Source organism: Hylobates moloch, unplaced genomic scaffold (genome assembly GCF_009828535.3).
Source record: "Hylobates moloch isolate HMO894 unplaced genomic scaffold, HMol_V3 SCAFFOLD_7, whole genome shotgun sequence".
Classification (NCBI taxonomy): Eukaryota; Metazoa; Chordata; class Mammalia; order Primates; family Hylobatidae; genus Hylobates; species Hylobates moloch.
In genome coordinates, this window is record NW_026652282.1 from 71156454 (window position 1) to 71180086 (window position 23633).

At 35.8% G+C, this 23633-nt stretch overlaps 1 protein-coding gene across 1 annotated transcript in view; it reads left to right on the top strand.

Annotated features, from left to right (window-relative positions):
* DACH2 (dachshund family transcription factor 2) overlaps positions 1-23633 on the top strand; it is a 647092-nt gene that overhangs the window by 355407 nt on the left and 268052 nt on the right. Inside the window, exon 3 of the mRNA XM_032756222.1 lies at positions 17572-17684. Coding sequence (XP_032612113.1) covers positions 17572-17684 — 113 coding nt within the window. The remainder of the gene's footprint in view (positions 1-17571; positions 17685-23633) is intronic.

A 23633-nucleotide genomic window follows, 5' to 3' on the forward strand; every position in this document is an offset into this window, starting at 1 on the left:
AAAGTATAATTAAAAAAAAAAAAAAAAGAAAGAAAGAGCTAGGAAAGGAGACTGGAATGGGTATTTATTGTTGTTAGGTGATGCTAGCCCAGGTAAGGGTTCACTTGCAAAGAGGATTGCATGGTTTGAATCTCCCACCAATGCCAAAGCAGGGAGCCCCCAAGCTTTCTTATCAGCTTGCCTAGATGTGGGACACAAGAGGAAGAAGGAAGGTGAAGGTTAATGAAATTAATCCTCATTACAGGAATGCTCTGGACAGAGGGCGGAACATTTAAGAATGGCTTCCACTTTCAGAAAATGTTAAAAGGGGAAATTGTCTTACCAAAGTCTGAGATAGAGAAAGACTTTAATTTGAAAGCTCCAGTTTTCCCTTTGTATGACTAGTGATGAGGTCAGGAGTATGTAGGTGATTCTACTGCTAGGAAAACTTGTTAAATGACCTTTCATATGCAGTGGCTCTCAGAGTATGAGAGATCACCAGCAGCATCAGCAGCTCCAGAGAATTCATTACAAATGCAAATTCTCTGAGTATTAGGCCTTACAATATTGGTTTTAACAACCCTTCCCGTGATGCTAATACTTGCTCAAATTTGAGGACTTTAGATGTAGAGTATGCAAGTTAATCCATGTCTGGGAAGGAGCTGGAGAACTAAATGGCACAGTATCGTGGGCATAATGAAGAAAAGGACTTTTGAATATTTTATTGGCAGCTGGAAGAGACCGGAAGACAGGTCATGTCCCTGGGAAGAGCAGGTACAGGGGAAGATTCCTGGAGAGAGGAGAGGAGCCCTGCAACATGGCAGGAGGCTAGGGTCTGAGGAGGAAGAGAGCTGGTGAGAATTTCCAAGGGGTAGGGATGGTTAAAAAGGTCTTAAGATGGTGATGTGTGACACTCTGCTTTATGCTTTCTATGTTGTAATATTCCTCTCTCGGTCATGAGTGGTCAGTAGAAGTCAATTATACTGGCCAGGCGTGGTGGCTCATGTCTGTAATCTCAGCACTTTGGGAGGCTGAGGTGGGCAGGTCACTTGAGGCCAGGAGTTTAAGACCAGCTTGGCCAACATGGCAAAACCCCATCTCTTCTAAAAATACAAAAATTAGCCAGGCATGGTGGCACATGTCTGTAGTCCCAGCTACTCAGGAGGCGGAGGCATGAGAATTGCTTGAACCCAGGAGGTAGGGGTTGCAGAGAGCTGAGATCGTGCCACTGCACTCCAGCCTAGGGAACAGAGTGAGACTCTCTTTCAAAAAAAAAAAAAAGTCAATTATACACAACCAAGCTGTAGTAGACAGTGGGGAATGAAGGAGAAGAGGTCAAGGAGGAAAAAAATTACCATTACTCTGTGCAGAGACAGGAAGTCTTTTTAATTTTTTCTTATCAATGCATTCAGTATTCACTGACTGACTGACTAAATAAATGAAATGTCTGAGTACTTTTAGATTTATGGAAAGGACTTAGGCCTATTTTTTTAAAAGAAGTAATTTGTTGCCTTAAGCGTATCATGTATTAAAAATAGAAATAAAAAAAGAAATGTGATAAACTAATTCTTTAATACATAAACCTATCTTCAGAAATATAATCAACTAATTCTTTTATACGTAAATCCATCCTCACTAAACAGGCAAATAAAATTATGTGACCATAGATTTAGCATATGGCTGAAGAGTAATATTTGCAAATATTTTACATCACAGGTAGATGATTTATAAGAACATTGACAGTTATGTTCCTGGCATAGATGCATTATTAGCATGTTCGTGTTTTGGAAAGACATTCTGTTTCTGCACATCACGTTATCTGTACCTTCCAACGTGGAAACATACTTGCTGTGAATCATTCCTCAGAATTGTTCTTGCTTAGGAAACCAGCAGTTACTGAGGAGTCATCTTTGACTTTATGTTTTTACTTTGAATCTTTAAGTAAATCTTTCAAAGAATCCTACCTGGCTTATAGTTATGAATTGCCATAAATTTTAATGAAATATCAAATTATGTAAAGATGACCTAAATCATTTTACTCATATGCCAGTATTTTCCCTTCAGTACTTGAATATTTATTTTTTGCCTGCTTGTTGAAAAGCATTTCTCTCAAAAGTGTGTGATTTTTTATTCTGATTTAAGTAAAATAAGTTTAGTCTTTGTTGCTCTTAATCTAGAATGTTTTGATTTGTATATTACTTTTAAATATTGTTTCTGGTTATAGAAGCTGATTACTTAGCTGCTTTGTATTTCTTTTACCCGTGTACTTAGAGACCTTTAAAAATAATCAGCACTTTAAATATTTTTATCATATCACAAGTTATATCTGGCAGCATTGTGCATTAGCTAGCAACATATGCAGAGGTACTTTACTTATTTTGAAAGTTCCTGCCAATGTTATATAAAAACAACTTTGGATTTGAAGCTGTCTATCTTCAATGGAAATAAGGAAATTGTTGCTTGAAGTGCAACTGGTTTAGCATGCTATTCGTTGACATTTCTGGACAGGTAACATACAGAAAGAGAATCCCTGATAATGTAGGAAGGTAAATGGCAGAACTGAGACCCCTAAGGGATGAGAGTTGCTATTGAGTTCCCCTAACCCATTCCAATCATTCCAGTTGGTATTCCCGCCCACGCCAAAAAAAGACAGGAAAAACTGATCAGTATGGAGGCAAGTGAAAGGTTCCATGGTATGATCACAAAAATCCTGTAATATTAAACCATAAGGCATAGAGGAGGTCATTTAGCCTAATATCTTCAGCTTATAATTATAGAGGGATGGTATTCAGAGGGGCTAGATAATTTACCCAAGATCAGAGATATAATAATGCGACTCCCAAATCTGTTGTAACACTCTCATGCATCTATGCTCATTTTCACAACTGCTAAATGTTAAGAAAAATGGCTTTTCATGTGTTTTAGTACATAGACATGTTTTTCATAGTTAAATTTTGCCAAAATCAGATACATTATCATGTCTTCCTTCATGATTTTTCATTGCAATTGTAATGGTTTTATCTTCAATTACATAAAAAATGAAAATGACAAGCTCAAAAAGAATTATTTGATTTAGAAAATATTACCACAATGCTTTCCTTTCAGGCAATCGTGTGCTGGTAAATGTTTAACAACTGGCTGGGGGTGGAGCGGGAAGGGGTGGGATGGAGCCGTGATAGGATTTGCTGATTTCTGTGGTGTGAATACTGCCGCCATGGCCAATTTCAAGCTACCAACATGAGGTCCTCAATGTGAAGTTGGGAGTTGATGCACATAGTTGGTGCCTGCAAGTGGGTACAAGCTGGTTTTATCACATCACTGTTTTCAGAGCACAAACAACAAACTTGAGGTCCAATTTTGGATCTTTTTTTAATCTCAGTTGAGTCTTGATTTTCAATTTCTATACATATACGTGCACTCATACATTTGACCCCCGAATTTTATGTTTTTGTCTACATTCTCTTTAAATCCGATATACACTGGTTTGGTAATAGATCACTATTTCTTCGCCTATTAAAGGCATTTGAATTATAACATTTTGTTCATAGGAGGATGTAAACCCTAACCTTAATCAGTGCATTTCAGGGGATAAGAACAAAACAAAAGAGAAGGAATTCCCTAATAATTCATACATAGCAAGATTTGAGAAAAATCTCCATTCCTTTGCCTTTGACTTTAGGTTCTAAATAATACGACATACTTCCCTAAGGAACATCTTCTATCTGTATCCCACACGCCTACTCGCTCCTTCAAGAAATAAAACTGTAAAAAACGATGTCATTTAAAGTAGAATCCTGAAAAATAAACAGTAAGCTTCTAGTGTAATGTTTCAGAAGACAGAAAGATCTTGTATTCATTGCAATTTATTTGGAACACAACTTACTTGACTTTCTGTGGTCCTCTTGAAGGTGATTAATCACCAATTTTAGAGCACCAACAATTGCACAATATTAATGTTTAATTAGCAAAAGGGAAGCACCTGGAGTGTGGAGGAAGCGACTCTAAGATTAGACTATATACTTTCAGGTTATAACAAAAGACAAATTTAATGACCATACTATTTATCCTTAGGGAAAATATAGTTGATAAGTTGTTAGACAGCCTCAACTCAAGGAGAGTACAAGCAGTAAGTAACCTTTTGCATGCTTATTTCATTGACGACTTTTTACCAATAAATACCAATGAGGCGTATTTGTGAGCTTTCCTATCCTTCCAACACAAAGGGAGGCAGATTGTGCTTGGGATGATGAGACAGATCTATGACACCATCAGTTTGACGTGTCATGCTTTGCACTTGACATGTTGCTTCTAACCAAAATAAATTGATTTGTCTTCCCCCACCTAATTATATTCTTCATCAGCCTTCTTGTATTCAAATGGAAAAGATTATTCTAAATGCTTGCTTAACACCTTTCCTTTGCTGCCACTTTTATATTCATAATTATCCTTTTATGAAAGTATAAAAAGATTTAAAATGATTATTCTTGGCAGGAGGCCCAAGGTGAAATCCTGTTGTATTTAATGTGTAAATTATAATGTGTGCAGTTTTGAAGAAGGGTTTTGGTGAAATGCTCATGTAACTGCAAAAATTTAAAGGAAGCTGTCAAAGAGTTTACACTCTTTCATGGCTAATATTAATTGAAAAACATCTCATAATATATTATATCTGAAGGATAAATGGATAATTTAAGTTAAACACAGCTATTAACTTTCTGGAAGACAGGAAGATAAAGGATTGAAATAGCCTCTCAGCAAGGGTTTAGGAAAATGCAAAACCCCTTCCTTTCCTCAGTTACTTTGAAGCATATTTGAAATGATTAATTTTCCTGTGAATATTAAGAGAATTAAAGAATTGAGAATTGAATAGAAACTGTGTTACCTTGCTGATCTTGCTAACAACTGACCTTGCTTCCCCACTTTTCAAACTCAACTTGTGTATGGCTTTTCTGACCAAATGCATTTGAAGCAAAAACAATCCTTTCATCTAAATAGAAAACTAAAGGAAAACATTTTTTAGTTTTTATATCCTGCCAATTTTCAAAAAATCTCCCCTTCTAAATTTAGATTGTAAAAATATTCAGTGTGCTTGTCTGCTGTTGTGCTAATTGGTAACCCTGCCACCTGTTAATTTTGGTATTTTAAACCAGTTAGAATGGGGTTGATGAAAAAAATCAATATATTTGGATCTTATTTCTCCCTCCAAAACTCCAAAGAAAACTCACAAAAGTGCTTACAATAGCACAGTACAAAGTATCCTGGCAAAACATTTTGAATAATCCTTCCTTCCTTCCTTCATTCTTTCCTGCCTGCCTGCCTGCCTGCCTTCCTTCCTTCCTTCCTTCCTTCCTTCCTTCCTTCCTTCCTTCCTTCCTTCCTTCTTTCCTTACTTCCTTTGAACCAAGAACTATGTTAGACACAATCAAGGAATACTCATACGGTAAGATACAGTCCCTACTAACAGTAAACTTAAGAGTCTGGACAAGTAGCTATATCTTATTTAATTTAATTGTTTACAACAGGTAGAGTAGGACAAACTGCTCACTTTACCATGGTGCTGACATTAAATAATTTAAGTTGATAAAATGCCTAAAAGGATGAAAGTGCTGTGCACCTGCAGGAAATGCCTGGAGCTGGAAAGGGTGTTAGGGTGAAGGTTATCACAAGTTCTCTCATGAACTGGAGGTTTCATTGTTTAGTCTACCCCATTGATGGACTTCAATTGCCCAAAATATTTTAGAACTTTAAATCTTCAGTGGTTTTCACCTTGAGAAATATTATTTATTCTACAAAAAGAGAAACAATCAACAGATTTTTTTTTTCTACTGAAGACTGGGCTTTAAATTCTATTTAACAATTATGTAATAGGAACATGTTCATCGAATTTGTCTTAGAAAAAGTCTTCACTGATGACTACTTTTCATTTCAGGATATAAAGGTGTATTTTTATCTCCTCTTGCCTTCAGGGAATGTTATTTAATAGCATATTTGTGATCTTCTAGCCTGTTGTGCCAAAAAATAGCATTCCCTCAAAGCAGAAAATAGATAATTCCCAGAAGGAGAAAGTCCAAAGACAACAAATACATACACCGAGCTTGTCCAACCCACAGCCCGGGGGCCGCATGTGGCCAGAACAGCTTTGAATGTGATCCAACACAAATTTGTACACTTTCTTAAAACATTATGAGATTTTTTTTTTTTTTCTCATCAGCTATCGTTAGTGTATTTTATGTGTAGCCCAAGTCAATTCTTCCAAGTGGCCTAGGGAAGCCAAAAGATTGGACACCCGTGACATACACTAGGGGATTCTGTCACAGAAATTATTTTCTAAAACAGCAATTATAGTAATACTAATATAAGAGCATTGGTCTAAAGTCATGACACAAAATAAAAGCAAAAACACACAATACATACATAATCTCATTTCTCATTTATAAATAGAATTCCCTCATGTAAATTTCAAAGAGATTTTTAATATGTTTTCTATTCTGTTCTCTTACCCATATTTGAGGATAAATGTTGTGGTTTTAGGCATTAAACCGTGAATGTAAGGGTGTCTTACACAGTGAACACATTTACTGACAATAAAACTACGGTTTTACAATTTGAGCTGTATCATGATATTTTTCTAATCCTGAACTGAACTGATCACTAAACTGTGAGTTTACCCATCCTATCCTTATAGGCCTGTACATCTGAACAGGATTTGAATCTAAAGTTAACTAATGTATTAACTAGTGGAATTTGATTTCATGCATATTTTTGTACAGAAGTCAGCTTTTAGTTACTTGGAATACATTGCCCTTTTTGCAACATTGTCTCGTTGTTAGGTAGGAACTATATATTCAAATTATCATTAGTAGTATCAAAGGGACTCTCACATGAAATGCAGATCCACAATGGTCATGGCCACTGTTGATTTCATTTCGCTTCAGAAAATTGCAAAACATTCCATGGTGAGTCAAAAGTACTCATAAGGGAATGTAAAAAAGCAGAATCTTAAATAAGCAAATGGTATTGTTTTATTCTTTCTATGGTTAAACAAAAGATATGTTATAGGTATGGGGGGAAATATCACGCTTTTAGGGAAAGGTTGTCTTTTATAGAAAGGGTTTATTTATATTGAGTCATTGGAAGCTAGAAGGAAATAGGAAAATAATCTTTGTCAGCTGTTGGATCTTGGTAGGTTTATTTACTTAAAATAGTGAGAGAAAAGGAGATTTTAACAAATTGAGTAACTGAAAGTGATACTGCTGTTGACTAGGAAAAGTTAAAAAAAGGGAAAATATAACTTCAGAGACATCCTTATAAAAACATGATCAAAGTGATCGTATAGTGCTACCACTATTATATCAGATGGCTATTCATTTAAATTGGAAAATTTTGCTCAAAAATGTTCACATGTTGGTTGTTTCTTTTTTCCTTTTGTACATTATTACATTATGAAGGATTTTAGAGAGAGGAGCTGCCAATTCCTCATAATTCTTTGAGTCAAATTATTTTGGTACTAAATAGCAGATGAAACTGAAGCATAGAGGTCGAGTTTCTCAGGGCCACAAACTGAATCAATGGCATAGGTAAATTCAAGCAGCGTTTTTGAGTCCACACTTTATTTCTGGTTTGTTGTATTGTGCTACCTCTTGGAAACTATAATTTAGAAAGAAAAATTACTTTTTAGGTGTATTAGTTTGTATCCAGTTCCCTGGAATCAATTGTCTTAAGATTTACTTGTGATATTTGAATCTACCCAAATTTACCTGACTTCAAGTTCAAAGTGAGGGAGGGAAAAAAAATAGATCTTATTTATTTATTTATTTTAAAATTTCCGTAAAATACACAAAACATAAAATGTACCATCTTAACTATTTTTAAGTGTATAATTCATTTGTGTTAACAATATTCACGTTGTTGTACAACAGAACTCTGGAACTTTTTCTTCTTATGACATCTAATTGCTCATGAGCATGTCCACTGTCATGGCAACTTTAAAGATCTTCATGCTCATTTATTAAAGTCTAGCAATTTATCCATAATAATACCGTAATGAACAACAAAGAAAATTATGATTTACTTCTCTATTTCCCAGTCAACTGCTATAATCTATTCCGTCCTTGATGAAAATCGTCTTTATTAGTTTGAAAAAGGAAAGAGGTGTGGGGCAAAGATTTTTGGGGAAGAGATGCCTCACAAATGTTTTCCTGTCAAAGTAAGGAATGGGGAAGGGAAAATAATGAGAAACAAATCTGCATATAAACATGAAAATATATTGCAGTTATATTAAGAAAAATTACAGTTGTGAAATTAAAATGCAAAGCTTGAACTCCTTAATCCTGCCTTAGAAGTAAGGACGTCTCAAGGTGTAAATGAAGTGTGTGTTATAGATGTAGGAGATAGTTGGGAGTGTTGGTAGTTCTAGTATTCAGGTGAGGAAAGTTTTGCAATATGTAAACTTCATGATGTATCCCTCTAGATTTTTTTTCCTTTGGCATTCAAAATGATTTCAGTGGAAAATGTAAATCTATTAGTAACTGCAAACATAACAACAATACTGTCTTATAATTATATATAACTTTTAAAAAACTGTGGTAAAATACACATAACATAAAATGTTATCTTAGCTATTTTTAATTGTACAGCTTGGTAGTGTTAACTATATTCACATTGTTGTGCTGCAGACCACTGGAACTTTTTCATCTTGCAAAACTGAAATTCTATACCCATTGAACAACGATTCCCCGTCTTCCCCTCTTTTCAACCCTTGGCAACCACATTCTTACTTTTTGTTTCCATGAATTTGACTACTTTAGATACTTCATGTAAGTGAAATCATATGGTATTTGTCTTATTGTGACTTCACTATTTCACTTAGCATGATGTCCAAAAGTTTCATCTATGTTGTAGCATGTGTCAGGATTCCCTTCCTTTTTAAGTTGTTTAGCACTTTTAACCTTGAAACCAGTGTTCAGATACATTGACTACACGCATGTATCGGTTGGAGAAAATGCTATGGCATTATGCACAAACTGTGTGTTTTATTTATTTATCTTTCAATTTTCCATAGGACCAATCCTGCAACTTAATATAACTTAAAATATAAATTAAAACAGACAGATTAGAAAGTGAAAATACGAAGCATATTTTGAAGTTAATGAATTATCTGCATTTGACCTGAACTATAACATGGTTATAATGATCACATTCATAGATTATTAAGTTTACATCTCTAATCCTAATGTGGTAAAAAACTTCTAGAATAGTGATGTGATTTGCCTGAGGTCACACAGCTCAATATGGCAAAACTAGTATATTAGATTTCTGTTGCTATACAACCAATTGTGACGGACAGCAGCTGAAAATAACACCCATTTATTACCTTGAAGTTCTGTATGTTAAAGTCTGGATGGGCTTGACTGGGTTTTCTTCTAGAGTCTTACAAGGCTGAAATCAACGTGGTAGCCAGGCTGGGCTCATGTTGGAAGCTCTGCAGGGAATAACTGTCTCAAAAGCTCGTTGAAATTTTTGGCAGAATTTAATTCATTACAATTGTAGGGCTTATGTGGCTGTTTCCTTACTGGCTGTCAGTACAGGGCTGAGTTTGGCTTACTAAAGTCATTTGCATTCCTTGTTGTGGCCCCCTCCATCTTCAAACCAGTAGTGGTATGTTCTTTGTTTTTCTTTGCACTTTATTTATTTATTATTTTTGAGACAGTATTTTGCTGTCTCACCCAGGCTGGAGTGCAGTGGCATGATCATAGCTCATTGCAACCTCAAACTCCTAGGCTCAAGTGATCCCTCTGCCTCAGCCTCCTGAGTAGCAAGGACTACAGGTGCGTGACATGATGCTCAGCTAATGTTTTAATTTTTTTGTAGAGATGGCTGTCTTGCTATGTTGCGCAGGCTGGTCTCAAACTCCTAGCCTCAAGTGATCCCCCTTCCTCAGCCTCCCAAAGTGCTGGGATTATAGGCATGAACTACCACAGCTGGCTCCCCTCTCCACTTTTAAAGGGCTCACATGATTAGATTGGCTCACCTGGACAATCTCATTTTTCATTAACTCAGAGTCAACTGATTTGTTATTTTAATCATATTGGCAGAATTTCTCTTGCTGTGTAATGTAACATAATCTTGGGCATGATAGCCTATGATATTCACAATTCTATTAAGTAGGGCTGGAAATCTTGTCATGGAGACAATTTTGGAATTCTACCCACTGCAACTGGGATTAGAACTCAGATTTAACTTTAAGTGCTTTCCACTGCACTACCTTGAATATCTACTATTGTTCGAGGTACTTTTATTTTAAGATTAGTTGCTAATATTTATCCATGAAGAGCAAAAGTTTAAAAGGAGTTTAAGTCAGCAAGGAAACTGGCTTCTGAGTTTATTGATTAAATGTGTGCTTCCAGACGGTATCACTATCCATAGAGACTAATGCAGGCAGGTTAATAGTGATCAGCTTTCTGATGGACTTGCTCAAGTTCCTAAGATATCCTAAATTGTAATATTAACACCATGCTGCTGCATTTTCTGATTGTCATTCAAACTTGAAATGCTAACTGTTGAGGTTATCATCAGATTATAGACTGACTATATTACAGGCTGATAATTATTGATGAGACTTCATTTTTCAGGCATGGAAAACATTATTTTGGCTAGTTGCAATAGTATCCTTCTTGCTGGTATTAACATGTCCTTTGCAATAACCATTAAAGAAAGTCTGTTTGATGACACAAAGGAAAAGTCAGTGACCTTTCAAAAAAAAAAAAAAAAAAAAACAGCGGCAGTTACAGCAAATTACACAGAAGCCTTCCCAAGGCAGTGGAGCTTAACAAAACATGCATGGCCCCAGGAAACCTAATACCTTGAGATGTTTCCTTTGTGGTCAAATACTATGGTTAGCATGTAGTAAATTCACTAGTTTAGCTGGAGTGGAGGACTCATTTAAGTAGTAATTGGAGAAAAGGCAAGAAAGATATATTGGAGCAGGTTACCAGACTAAAGCATTTAGACTTTATTTTGTGTGCAGTCAGAAACATTGAAGGTTCTGGAGCAAAATATGACATAATGAGAAGGGTATTTCATCAAAATTCATTGCAGTTTGTTTAGAATGGATTGGAACACAGTGAGGCAACCTGTTACAAATAACTAGGACATGAAGGGGTGAAGGCTTGAATTAGAGTGTCAGAAGTAAAAAGTGGAGAGAGGTGAAATATTGCAACACATATTATGATGGAGCAAAAATATTGAAGACTCTAAATGAAAGGAGAGGACAAGGAGAGAAGTTTATAGTTTTGGCAACTGAGAGCATTCCTATATTGCTGACAGAACAGGAGAAGGGTGGAAAGTGGGATTTGAGGGAAGAATATGCAGAATGTAAGGCACCAGTGGAATGTGTCCAAATGTGAATGTTAATTTCTTATCCATTCATCATTAAGTTTTCCACAGTGATACTTTGTAAACTCAAGAATAACTTTGTTTTACAAACATTGTGTCTGACAGTGATATGATACACAATAGAAGGGGAAATATTTATTTAATTTGATTCACTCTAAGATTTACTAATGTGCAGCCGGGCGAAGTGACTCTCACCTGTTATCCCAGCATTTTGGGAGGCCGAGGCGGGCGGATCACTTGAGGCCAGGAGCTTGAGACCAGCCTGGCCAACATGGCAAAACCCCGTCTCTACTAAAAATACAAAAAATTAGTCGGGCGTGGTGGGGCGCGCCTATAGTCCCAGCTACTTGGGAGGCTGAGACACGAGAATCGCTTGAACCCTGGAGGAAGAGGTTGCAGTGGGCTGAGATTGCACCACTGCACTCCAGCCTGGGTGACAGAGTGAGACTCTGTGTCAAAAAAAAAAAAAAAAAAAAAAAAAGATTTACTAAGGTGCATTGATTCTAGTGATGTTAACAGGAATTACACAAGCAGAAAGAGAAAAGGTTGCTAATAATTCAAGTCATACACTGGCATTTAGGTTATAAAATCATTATTAATTATACGAAGGTCTTTATTAGAATTTAGTGAATTTAGGACAAAAAGTTAACTTGTTTAAAGGTGCTAACACCAGATTCAGAGCACATTTCATTTAAACAGGGAACAGAGTCAAGTAAATGAAGTACAAAATAGCTTCACAGTTATACTTCCTATCAAGTGTGTAGTCAACCCATAAATTGTCTATGCCATCAGATTTCTTTTGTTTTTGAAGGAAAAGAAACAGAAATTCAGTATTAGAGAAAGAAGCATCACCATTTTAAAACATAACTATAAATAATTCAATTTATTATAATTATAAGATTAATACATAAACATGGGTCGTTCTACATGAGCCTTAACATTTTAATGCATGACCCATTGACAAGTGGAGGTTTTCCTTCATCCCCCTCAACAATCTTATGTTAATTTCCTTAACTTGCCTGGTACTAATGAAATGCTGGTGTTGATCCTCTTAGTATATCTACGCTTAAGTTTGGGATATGCGTATAAGATCTGAAAAGGGTAGAAAGTGCTAATAGAATCTAAATGATCTTCTCTCTGGTGTGTTTTTTAATTCTTTGTATTGATCACTCCTGAAGACATGATGAACCATACTTTAAGTTCCCATGAACCAAGAGCTGATTGATGCCCAGTTTAACATAAGCACCATTTTATGAGAGTTACCATAGTGATCAGGTTCCAGTTATCAGCTTGAACAATTTAATATATGATTAATGTTAATTGCCCATTTTGCATGGATGACTTCTTCGTGGTTGCTGAATTGGTTGCTGCTGCCTTTGATCTAGTTGGAAATTCAATCCAGTGCAATAGTTAGGCAAGTGATCTGTTTTCCAGCACAGAAAAGATGGATTCAGGTTGCTGTGAGGTCAGAGTTTGTTTCTCTTCATAAACACTGGAAGGTCAGGTAGAGTTTAGCTACCATTGGCATCCTTGAAATGTTGTAATAAACGTCAGACCTAAGAGATTATTATTAATCCACACAGCAATTGGAAGTCTTACTGTTGTGGCAAAATAAAGAGATTCTTATTTAATATAACATGCACATTGAAACTCAGAGCAGCACTTTCATAGTCAGGTAAACAACGCCTTCAAAGCTAATGTCATTTTTGGTTTTCTGGCTTCTAACGTACGCTAAACAGTGACACATTCAGGTACCATCTCAAGGGATTTTAAATATCAGTGATAACTCTGAAAAGTAAATCCCAGGTCATTGGTAATGGCTTTCACTTCAGGAATTCAATTGCAGTGGTTTTTACAAGTTGCTGCTAATACCACTCTTAACTACCACTATATTTGCAGCAATTTTCACAGACTGTCCTGGGATGTTATAAGTGTTTCTTTAAGAAGTAGGAAGACAAGCTTTCATTGAAGGGATGACATAACCTGTGATTCCTTATTAAATCAAGGACTGCTCATATGATTTATATTAAATATCTTTAAGGCTTATGACATCATTAATTAATTAACTGGATTTTTTCTTTGGAACAACAAAAATCACTCTTCTCACTCAGTTGCTCACTCCTTGATTCACAAATAGCTGATGACATGAAATAAAAATAAATTCAACAGTCAAATTTAGTAATCTTAATGAATGATGTATGAGCTACTTTGTCTATTGCTCAACTTGGAATAGATACATCACAGAATGTGTCCTATCTTATTGACACTAGAAGACCTGCTGAAATTCCCTCTTAGGGAATTGCCAATTCTACAAAGTTTGTAAACTTCAAGGTAATGCTCTGATGGTAATCCACTTCAACTGCAGAAATATGAAGTACTGTTAATATATATTTTAAGTTGGTTTATTTTTCAATCTCAGGAAGCTGGGTGAGTATTTCATTTCTTCTAAAAAAGTTTACAGAATGAAGGGGAAATCATATGAGGATAAATTATGTTAATGGATGACCTGGGCCCAGAGAAATTATGATTATTTGGTGTAATTTCCCTTTAAATAACCTATAAATATTACACTTAATGTGAATTCTATAAAGCTGAATCTCTCCAAGATTTAGCTGAGGTATTTAATAAGTTTGACTATTTTATGGGGTTGTTTGCCGTGTACCATAACAACTTTCCTTTACAGTGTACATGAGTGCTATATTGGCAGAGCCATTTGGATGGGAACTTTGTAAAAAGGCCTGTTTTATTTTACAGACTACAAATAACCTTGTAATTAAACTGAAAACAAATAATTGCCAAGAAACAATTATCATTCAGTTAAAGAGTAATTACATGGTTGTTCGTGCCCTGTAAAATAAAGCATTACTAAGATCAGTAATACAATCAACATTTTAGGAGAAGCAGGATGCTACAATGATGGACCTTTCAACCTATGCTGATTAAATTGTCATCCAAATAACAGTTACCTAGTTAAACCACCACATGTTTATTTGTCTTGATTAATATGTGAATATCTGCCTGATGCTAATACAGCTCTTAAAGATAAGAAGTATGGCAAGATCATATATCAAGAAAGATCCTTCCCAACTTTTTACAGAGTCCTCCACAATCTTTCATCATGTTGTCAGGCTTGTGTTCTTTAAAATGACATGCAGGAATGTCTAGGAATGTCTTACTATGGAGAATCAGTAGGTCTAATAGAATAAAGCTATCTTATATTTGTATGTAGGTATATTGATTGTAAAGCACTTTCACAAACTTCATTCCAATTAATTTACTCTTGGGGCCCAAGTCTTTGTTCCAAAATTAAAAACAAAGAAATCTGAATGTGATATTTGATGACTGATAAATGTAAACAAGTTTGGAAGCAGGTATCTCACAAGCATACTCACTAAAGGATCAATCAGAAATTTTAAATAACAGGGCAGACACACATCTCTATAACCAGACCACAAGCTCCTGAAAGGCAAAACTTGTAGGTTCTCACAATATATCAATGAAAAAAATCAAACCAAAATCTTTGCCCTCGTTGAGGTTACGTTTTACCCTCTGTGTCACTGACACCTAGCATTATACTACACACACGCTTAATGGGTACCTAGTGCATGTTTGTTTACTAGATGACTGAATAAACGATATCGTTACTGCATATGTGGCATATGTGTGACTGCAGGGGCCTTTATTCCTTAAGCAGATCTGGAAGCTTATAGGGCTTCTAAGTGAATAAGACAATGGGATCTATCCATAGCCTTCTTTACCCTTGTACACAGTTAGATTTGAGTTGATCATGTTTTGAAGCTGCTATAGTTATTGTGAAGTTCAAGATTTAAAAACATAATTATGTTATGATTAAATGAAACTGGCACTCTGTTCTTGTGATCAAAGAGACCAGAGTAATTGAAGGAATATTTGGAAACTGTACAAACAGTGAAAGATTGTTTCCTATGTATATTAATTAATTGATTTAATTAACTTTTTGCTGTGTCTTACTTTCTGCTAGAAACCATGAGAATTGCTTAGGATACAGTAACAAACAAAACCAGACAAGTATGCTACCTTCATGGATCTTAGATTCCAGTTGGGGAGACTCACAATTAATCATACCAACAACATAAAATTAGGAACTGAGATAAAAGTTAGGATGGAGAATATGGTCCTCCTGGATTTTATAACATGTGGAATAGATAGTACCAAGCCATTTGTGAAATAAGCTGTGAAACCATTTTTTTTTTCAAGTCTTCACCTTTAAGGTAGAACTACTGAACTAAGAGGCCTCTAATTCTTCCCAAGCCTGGGTCAGATTGTTGGAAAAGAGTTGCTTCAGATAGTGAGAACTGACCAAGAAATTTGGAACAGAACTAGTTAAACCTTATGGCTTTCAAAGTGTACTGTTAACTGCTGGCAGTCATATGGCTCATCACGTGGAAGTAGAGGGAGCATCAGGCCGCTTAGTCTGGAGGCAGCCAGTCTGAAAGTGTTCATGAGAATGGAGATAGCACTGAGATGTTTACAGTGGAAAAATACAAAGAGTAGTCAGGTGTGTTTAAATAAAGTTAGTAGGCTTGAGTTCTGACAAATAGAAGGACACAAAAAAGCATTTAGAAAGTATAGATTTGATGAAGTTTATTCAATAAAATAATGTGTCTTTCTCTGATGCCTGGATATACTCCAATGAACATTTTTCAGTGATATTGGGATCCTTTAGGACGTTCGAAGTACATAGGATATTTCTGCTTCCAGCATTCCTTAAAAGAGTCAGAAAGCCATAAAATAGGGCAAAGGCAAACACAATAAAACACTGAATTAAAGAAAATAAATTATGGCCCAGAATCAAGTAGAAAGAAGGAGAGGAGAGTCCATTTATAAAATTGAAACATCAAATGAGAAAAACAGAATCTTTTGTGCTAGATTGATATGTAATATTGATGTACAATGGAAGAAAATAACACTAGCACAGTGTATGAAAAATGAACTGGGTAATGATACCTCCGTGTAAGGTTGCTAGAAGTTGTTTTTCATTTAAAAGCAGAGTTTGTCTTACATTGATGGAGCATTTTGCTACTGCAAAGTTGATAGAGTGAGGTTTAACTTAAATTTCTTTGTAAACCAAAAGTCATTTTGGGGTATGTTCTCTATCTGAACCTCATACATTTTTGCTGCTGAAGTTATTTAATATAGTATTTTGCAGTATTTTGTCAAAACTCATATCATTCAGCTTTGTAAAATGCATTTCTACTAAAAGGCAACAGCAATATCTTAGGCAACATTAGAAAGTAATAGTTGAAATATATTGGGTGACTCGAGAATAAGTTGATCCTAATGTTCTATGACTTACAAGTCTCTTCATGTAGTGACAGCTTTAAAATGATATGTTCAGTACCCTAACTCTATTACGGTACAAGATGGAGGCAACAGATACTGACTTTTTATTTCATTATTTTATGAATTAGCATTTGCAATTACAGTTTCTGAACTGCTCATGGGTGAAGAATGTACAAATGCAATGGATTAGGTTAATGTTATAAGTTTATCATCAACTCATTAGTTAAAAACACCAATCAATCTGAGAGAAAAGACAGCCTAGATTGCAAAGGTGGCAGGTTTTGTTAGTGTGGCCACTCCAAGAGAGTGAACTGCTTGTTATACAGCTTGGTTTAAAAACTACGTAGGAAAACAAAACCTACTGAGGGTGGTAACCCTTTGTTCCTCATGGGCTCCTGGCAGCTGTGGAAATGCTAATAAACATCGGCTTCTATTCTACATCTCTCAGCTCTTCACCATTCACCTCTGGCATGCTGGGCAGAGAATCACTTCACATTCTATATAATCTTAATTCTGTGAGTCACTATCTCAGATCTCAGAAGCATTTATTAATACTTCAGATCAAGTGTAGCTTTGAAAGCAGGGGTAACTTAGGGTTTCTCACACAACAGGTAAGCTGCATTGCAAAGTGCTGGCCTGTAAATGGAATCTAAACTAAAATTGATCCCTTATGGCGCTAATGTTTGCCATAACAATGGTGGGAAATTTAGCGGAAAGTAAAGAATTGGCCTCTTAGTAATCCACAAAAATAGTCTCTAATGTAAAATTCTATCACTTTTGGCAATTAAACAAGATTTAAAAGGTAAATATTGCAAGTGATGGTTTTCTCAAAAAAAGTACATTTTTAACCTTTATCTATATTTGTCTGTTTTTCAACAGTTCAAGACCTGGCAGGCCCCCTAAGCGTTCTTTGGGAGTGTTGCAGGAAAATGCTCGCCTTCTGCCCCATGCAGTCCCAGGCCTCTTATCACCAGGACTTATCACTCCGACAGGTAATAAAATCCATCTGATGATCAGCCATGTCTCTTCGTACTGCCCAGCATTTGAAATCAACCAATATTGATCTAACTGCCTTGTCCTTCAGAGCTTTGCAAGCTCTATTAGAGGTTACATTATTGAATTTTTTAAGCGTTCGTGAAAACAAGTTTTTTTTACTTGAGCGACAAATCAAATGGATGTGATTTTAAAAATTGTCATATCATTGCAGAAAATCCCTTTCAAGGCCTTATTGTTTGTATATATGTATATGTTTCTGTGCTAGGGACAGGAATGGAGGCACTGGCCCAAACAGCATCATCTCGAAGCCTCCCGTAGGGTGCAGCACTCCTGTATACTTAGGTCTCAGTAATATTCTTTTAGTTTCCAGGGGTTCTGGGCATTCATGTATGTTGTCCAAGTTATTACTCTAGGTTAAAAAGTAGACCTAAAATGCATCCTTGGTATAGGAGCCTTATGATTAGAGAAGAAGAAGGTGCAGGTGGTCATTGTCCTAAACGATGTCTTAGTTTTTCATTGAACACTGTGAATAACTGGTAAAATTCCAGTGTCATAAATTAGCATTGAACTTTGTTGAGTCCCTAAAAAAGTACCTGAGAGTACACAAAAACACTTAAAAATAAGCTTAATATTTCTATAATTGAATCTTTAAAAATCATTAAAGCTATTACATCATAGAAAATGAATTTAATAACAATGATATCTTTATATATAATGATACGAACATTTATAAAGCATCTGTTGTGTTCTGGGTAATTTCTAGGCATTGTAAAAATATATGAGTAGTGGTCCTTGCCACGCTAGAACTGGGGAGAGTGGAATGTAAATTAATAATTGCATTAAAGTGTCATAGAGGCCAAAATACAAGCACATACAAGGTGCTATAATATCACATAAGTGGAAGCAGTTATATCAATTTTGGTAAGTTGGGTAATACTCCATAAGATGGAAACTTTGGAGCTGTATTTTGTAGGCTGAGCATTGGACAGATGGAGAATCAGAGGAAGAGCATTCCAAGCAGATAGAAGAGTACAGATGGATGAGAAAAAGCCCAGTGTGTTATGGGGAGTAGCAGTTAAGTTGAAGAGACTGGAGCAGAACTTTAAGCTAGAAGACTTGTAGGTGATGTGGTTGGAATTTCTAGGGAGGGAAAAGCCAGCTTGTGAAACCAGTTTTTGATTTACCATGTTAAGCAATTTAAGTTTTTCCCTTTAAACCAGTGGTTTCCAAAGTGTCTTTCAGGACTTTCCTTACTGGCTGACATAGAAGTGAGGAAGTACTTCCATGCTCCACACTTCTGCCTCAGTTAGAATTTTATATGTTCTCCTTCACATATGATTTTGTTTTGTTTTATTCTTAAGAAACTTCTATAGGTAAAAGGAGCCCTTGCTAAGGAACTGAGTAAATGATCGGAAAACAATTGCCTGGAGGGTAGATAGATAGCAATGAAGGTAATGAAATGAAGGAATATCCGTTGCTACTGTTCAAAGGAGAAATATTGAGGGCCTGAAGGCAAATCCAATAGAATGGAGAAAAGATTCTGAGTGATTCAGTAATTAGAGTTAATCACACTTGATAATTGATTAAATGTAGAGGCTAAGGTGGTGGTCTAGGATGATTCATGTCTAGCTTGGGTGATAGGCTGGATGATGGTATAATTAACTCAGGCAGAGAACTTGGGAAGACACTTAGGCTTTGAGGGGGAAGGTAATGAATTTTCAACTTTAAATATTTATAAACAAATTCTGATATAAGAGAGTAGCCCTGTGCATATAAATGAAGATAGAAAGCATAACAACATCTGAAATATATCTCAGTATTCAATGAATGACCATCTATTTCTTGCCTCCTGAAATACATTCCTAGAGCCTAGAAAGAGTACCATGCAAATAATCAAATCTGTGTCCTGGTTTTGTGGGAATGTACAGATGAAAGAAGAAAAGGATTTTAAAATTGCCTTGAAGCTAAATCATTTTGAGTAAACATTAGTAGGTTATTTGTTGAGGAAAAGCTCTAATATACATTAAGTTCTTTTTATGTACTAGCCATGGGTGCCAAGTGTTTTATATATACTTCATTTAATCTTCATAGTAGCCTTATGGACAATGACTTCATTTTTAAGGTAAACAATCTATTGCTCCGTGAGTTTAAATTATTTGCTTAAGGTCACAAAGCAAGTGAGTGGCAGAACTGAGTTTCTTTTTTTAAAATTTTATTTAGTTTAATTAATTTATTTTTGTTTGTACATATTGTTTCATCACCCAGGTATTAAGCTCATTACCCAATAGTAATGTTTTCTGCTCCTCTCCCTCTTCCTGCCCCTTCTCAAGTAGACCCCAGTATCTGTTGTTTCTTTCTTTGTGTTCATAAATTCTTATCATTTATCTCCCACTTATAAGTGAGAACATGCGGTATTTGGTTTTCTATTCCTGCATTAGTTTGCTAAGGATAATAGTCTTCAGCTCCATCCATGTTCCTACAAAAGACATTATCTCTTTTTTATGGCTGCATAGTATTCCATGGTGTATATATACCACATTTTCTTTTTTCAATCTGTTATTGATGGGCATTTAAGTTGATTCTGTGTCTTTGCTATCGTGAATAGTGCTGCAATGAACAAATTCACTTGCATGTTTCTTTATCATAGCATGATATATTTTCCTCAGGGTATACATACCCAGTAATAGAATTTCAGGGTGGTGGTTCTGCTTTTAACTCTTTGAGGAATTGCCATACCGCTTTTGACAATGGTTGAACTAATTTACACTTCCACCAACAATGTATAAGTGTTGCCTTTTCTCTGCAAACTCGTCAGCATGTTTTTTGACTTTTTAGTAATAGCCATTCTGATTGGTGAAAGATGGTATTTCATTGTGGTTTTGATTTACCACAAATCTAATGATCGTAAAATCTAATGATACCACAAAATGTAATGATCAGTGATATTTAGCTTTTCTTCATATGCTTGTTGGCTGCATGTATGTCTCCTTTTGGAAAGTGTCTGCTCGTGTCCTTTGCCCACTTTTTTTTTTTTTTTTTTTTTGAGATGGAGTCTTGCTCTGTTGCCCAGGCTGGAGTGCAGTGGCGTGATCTCGGCTCACTGCAACCTCTGCCTCCCGGGCTCATGCCATTCTCCTGCCTCAGCTTCCTGAGTAGCTGGGACTACAGGCGCCCACCACCACGCCCGGCAAAATTTTTTTGTATTTTTAGTAGAGACGAGGTTTCACCATGTTAGCCAGGGTGGTCTCAATCTCCTGACCTCACGATCCACCCACCTCAGCCTCCCAAAGTGCTGAGATTACAGTTGTGAGCCACCATGCCTGGCCCTTTGCCCGCTTTTTAATGGGGTTGTTTGTTTTTCTCTGGTAAATTTGTTAGTTTCTTATAGATGCTGGATACTAGACCTTTGTCAGATGCACAGTTTGCAAATATTTTTTTTTCCATTGTGTAGGTTGTCTGTTTACTCTGTTGATAGTTTCTTTTGCTGTGCATAAGCCCTTAAGTTTAATTAGATCCCACTTGTCATTTTTTGCTTTTGTTGTGATTGCTTTTGGTGTCTATGTCATGAAATCTTTGCCCATTCCTATGTCTAGGATGGTATTGCCTTGGTCGTCTTCCAGGGATTTTATAATTTTGGGTTTTACATTTAAGTCTTTAATCCATCTTGAGTTGATTTCTGTATATGGTGTAAGGAAGGGGTCCAGTTTGTCTTCTGCATATGGCTAGCAAATTATCCAAGTGCCATTTATTGAATAAGAAAGTTTTTTTCCCATTCCTTATTTTTGTCTGCTTTGTTGAAGATCAGGTGGTCACAGATGCATAGCATTATTTCTGGGTGCTCCAAACTGTTCCATTGGTCTGTGTGCCTGTTTTTGTGTGAATACAATGCTGTTTTGGTCACTGTAGCCTTGTAGTGTAGTTTGAAGTTGGGTAACATGATGCCTCCAGCTTTGTTCTTTTTGCTTATGATTGCCTTGGCTATTTGGGCTCTTTTTTGGTTCCAGATAAATTTTAAAATAGGTTTTTCTAGTTCTGTGAAGAATGCCATTGGTAATCTGATAGGAATAGCACTGAATCTGTAAATTGCTTTGGGCAATATGGCCATTTTAATGATATTGATTATTCCCATCCATGAGCATGGGATATTTTTCAATTTGCTTATGTCTTCTCTGACTTCTTTGAGCAGTATTTTGTAATTCTCATTGTAGAGATTTTCATCTCCCTGGTTAGCTGTATTCCTAAGTGTTTTATTGATTTTATGACAATTGTGAATGGGATTGCCTTTCTGATTTGGCTCTCAGTTTGGCTGTTATTGGTTTATAGGAATGCTAGTGAGTTTTGTATATTGGTTTTGTATCCTGCAAATTTGCTGAAGTTGTTTATCAGCTGGAGCCGCTTTGGGGCTGAGACAATGGGGTTTTCTAGATACAAAATCATGTCACCTGCAAACAGAGATATATCGACTTCCTTTCTTCCTAGTGGGATGCCCTCTGTTTCTTTCTCTTGCCTGATTGCTCTGGCTAGGAGTTCCAATAATACGTTGAATAGAAGTGTTCAGAAAGGGCATCCTTATCTTGTTACAGTTTTCAAGAGAAATGCTTTCAGCCTTTGCCCATTCAGTATAATGTTGGCTGTGGGTTTGTCAGAGATGGCTCTTATTATTTTAAGGTATGTTCCTTTAATACCTAGTTTATTGAGCGTTTTTAACATGAAGATGTGTTGAATTTTATCATAAACCAGTTCTGCATCTATTGAGATAATCATGTGGTTTTTGTCTTTAGTTCTGTTTATGTGATTAATCACATCTATTGATTTGAATATGTTGAAGCAACCTTACATCCCGAGGATGAAGCCTACTTGAGATAGTTTATATTTTTGATGTGCTTCTGAATTCAGTTTGCAAGTGTTTTGTTCTGGATTTTTTCATCGATGTTCATGAAGGGCATTGGCCTGAAGTTTTCTTTTTTGTTGTGTCTCTTCCAGGCTTTAGTATCAAGATGATCATGGCCTCATAGAATGAGTTAGGGAGGAGTCCCTCCTCTTTAATTTTTTGAAATAGCTTCAGTAGGAATAATACCAGCTCTTCTTTATACATCTGGTAAAATTTAGCTATGAATCCAACAGATCCCAGGTTTGTTTTGGTTGGGAGGGTATTTATTATGGATTCAATTTCAGAGTGTGTTATTGGTCTGTTCAGAGAATCACTTTCTTCCTGGCTCAGTCTTTGGAGCGTGTATATGTCCAGGAATTTATCCATCTCTTGTAGGTTTTTAAATTTTGTGTGTGTAGAGGTGTTTGTAGTAGTTTCTGATGGTTGTTTTTATTTCTGTGGTGTCAGTAATAACATTCCCTTCATCATCTCTAATTGTGTTTATGTGTATCTTCTCTCTTTTTTCCTTATTAGTCTAGCTAGTGGCCTATATATTTTATGAAATTTTTCAAAAAAACTTCCTGGATTTGTTTATCTTTTGAATTTTTGTTGTCGTTGTTGTTTCTCAGTTACCTTGAGTCCAGCTCTGATTTTTTTTATTTCTTCTCTTCTGCTAGCCTTGGGCTTGATTTGTTCCTGCTTCTCTAATTATGTCAGTTGTGAAGTTAGGTCGTTAATTTGAGATCTTTCTAGCTTTTTTATGTTTACATTTAGTGGTATGAATTTTCCTCTTAATAGTGCCTTAGCTTTGTCCCAGAGATTCTGGTATGTTGTGTCTTTGTTCTCTTTATTTTCAAATTACTTTTTGATTTCTGCCTTAATTTCATTATTTTCCCAAAAGTCATTCAGGAGCATGTTGCTTAATTCCCATGTAATTTTATGGTTTTGAATCATTTTCATCGTCTTCACTTCTATTTTTATTGTGCTGTGGTCCAAGAGTGTGTTTTGTATGATTTTGGTTCTTTAAAAATTTGTTGAGGATTGTTTTATGTCCAATTATGTGGCTGATTTTAAA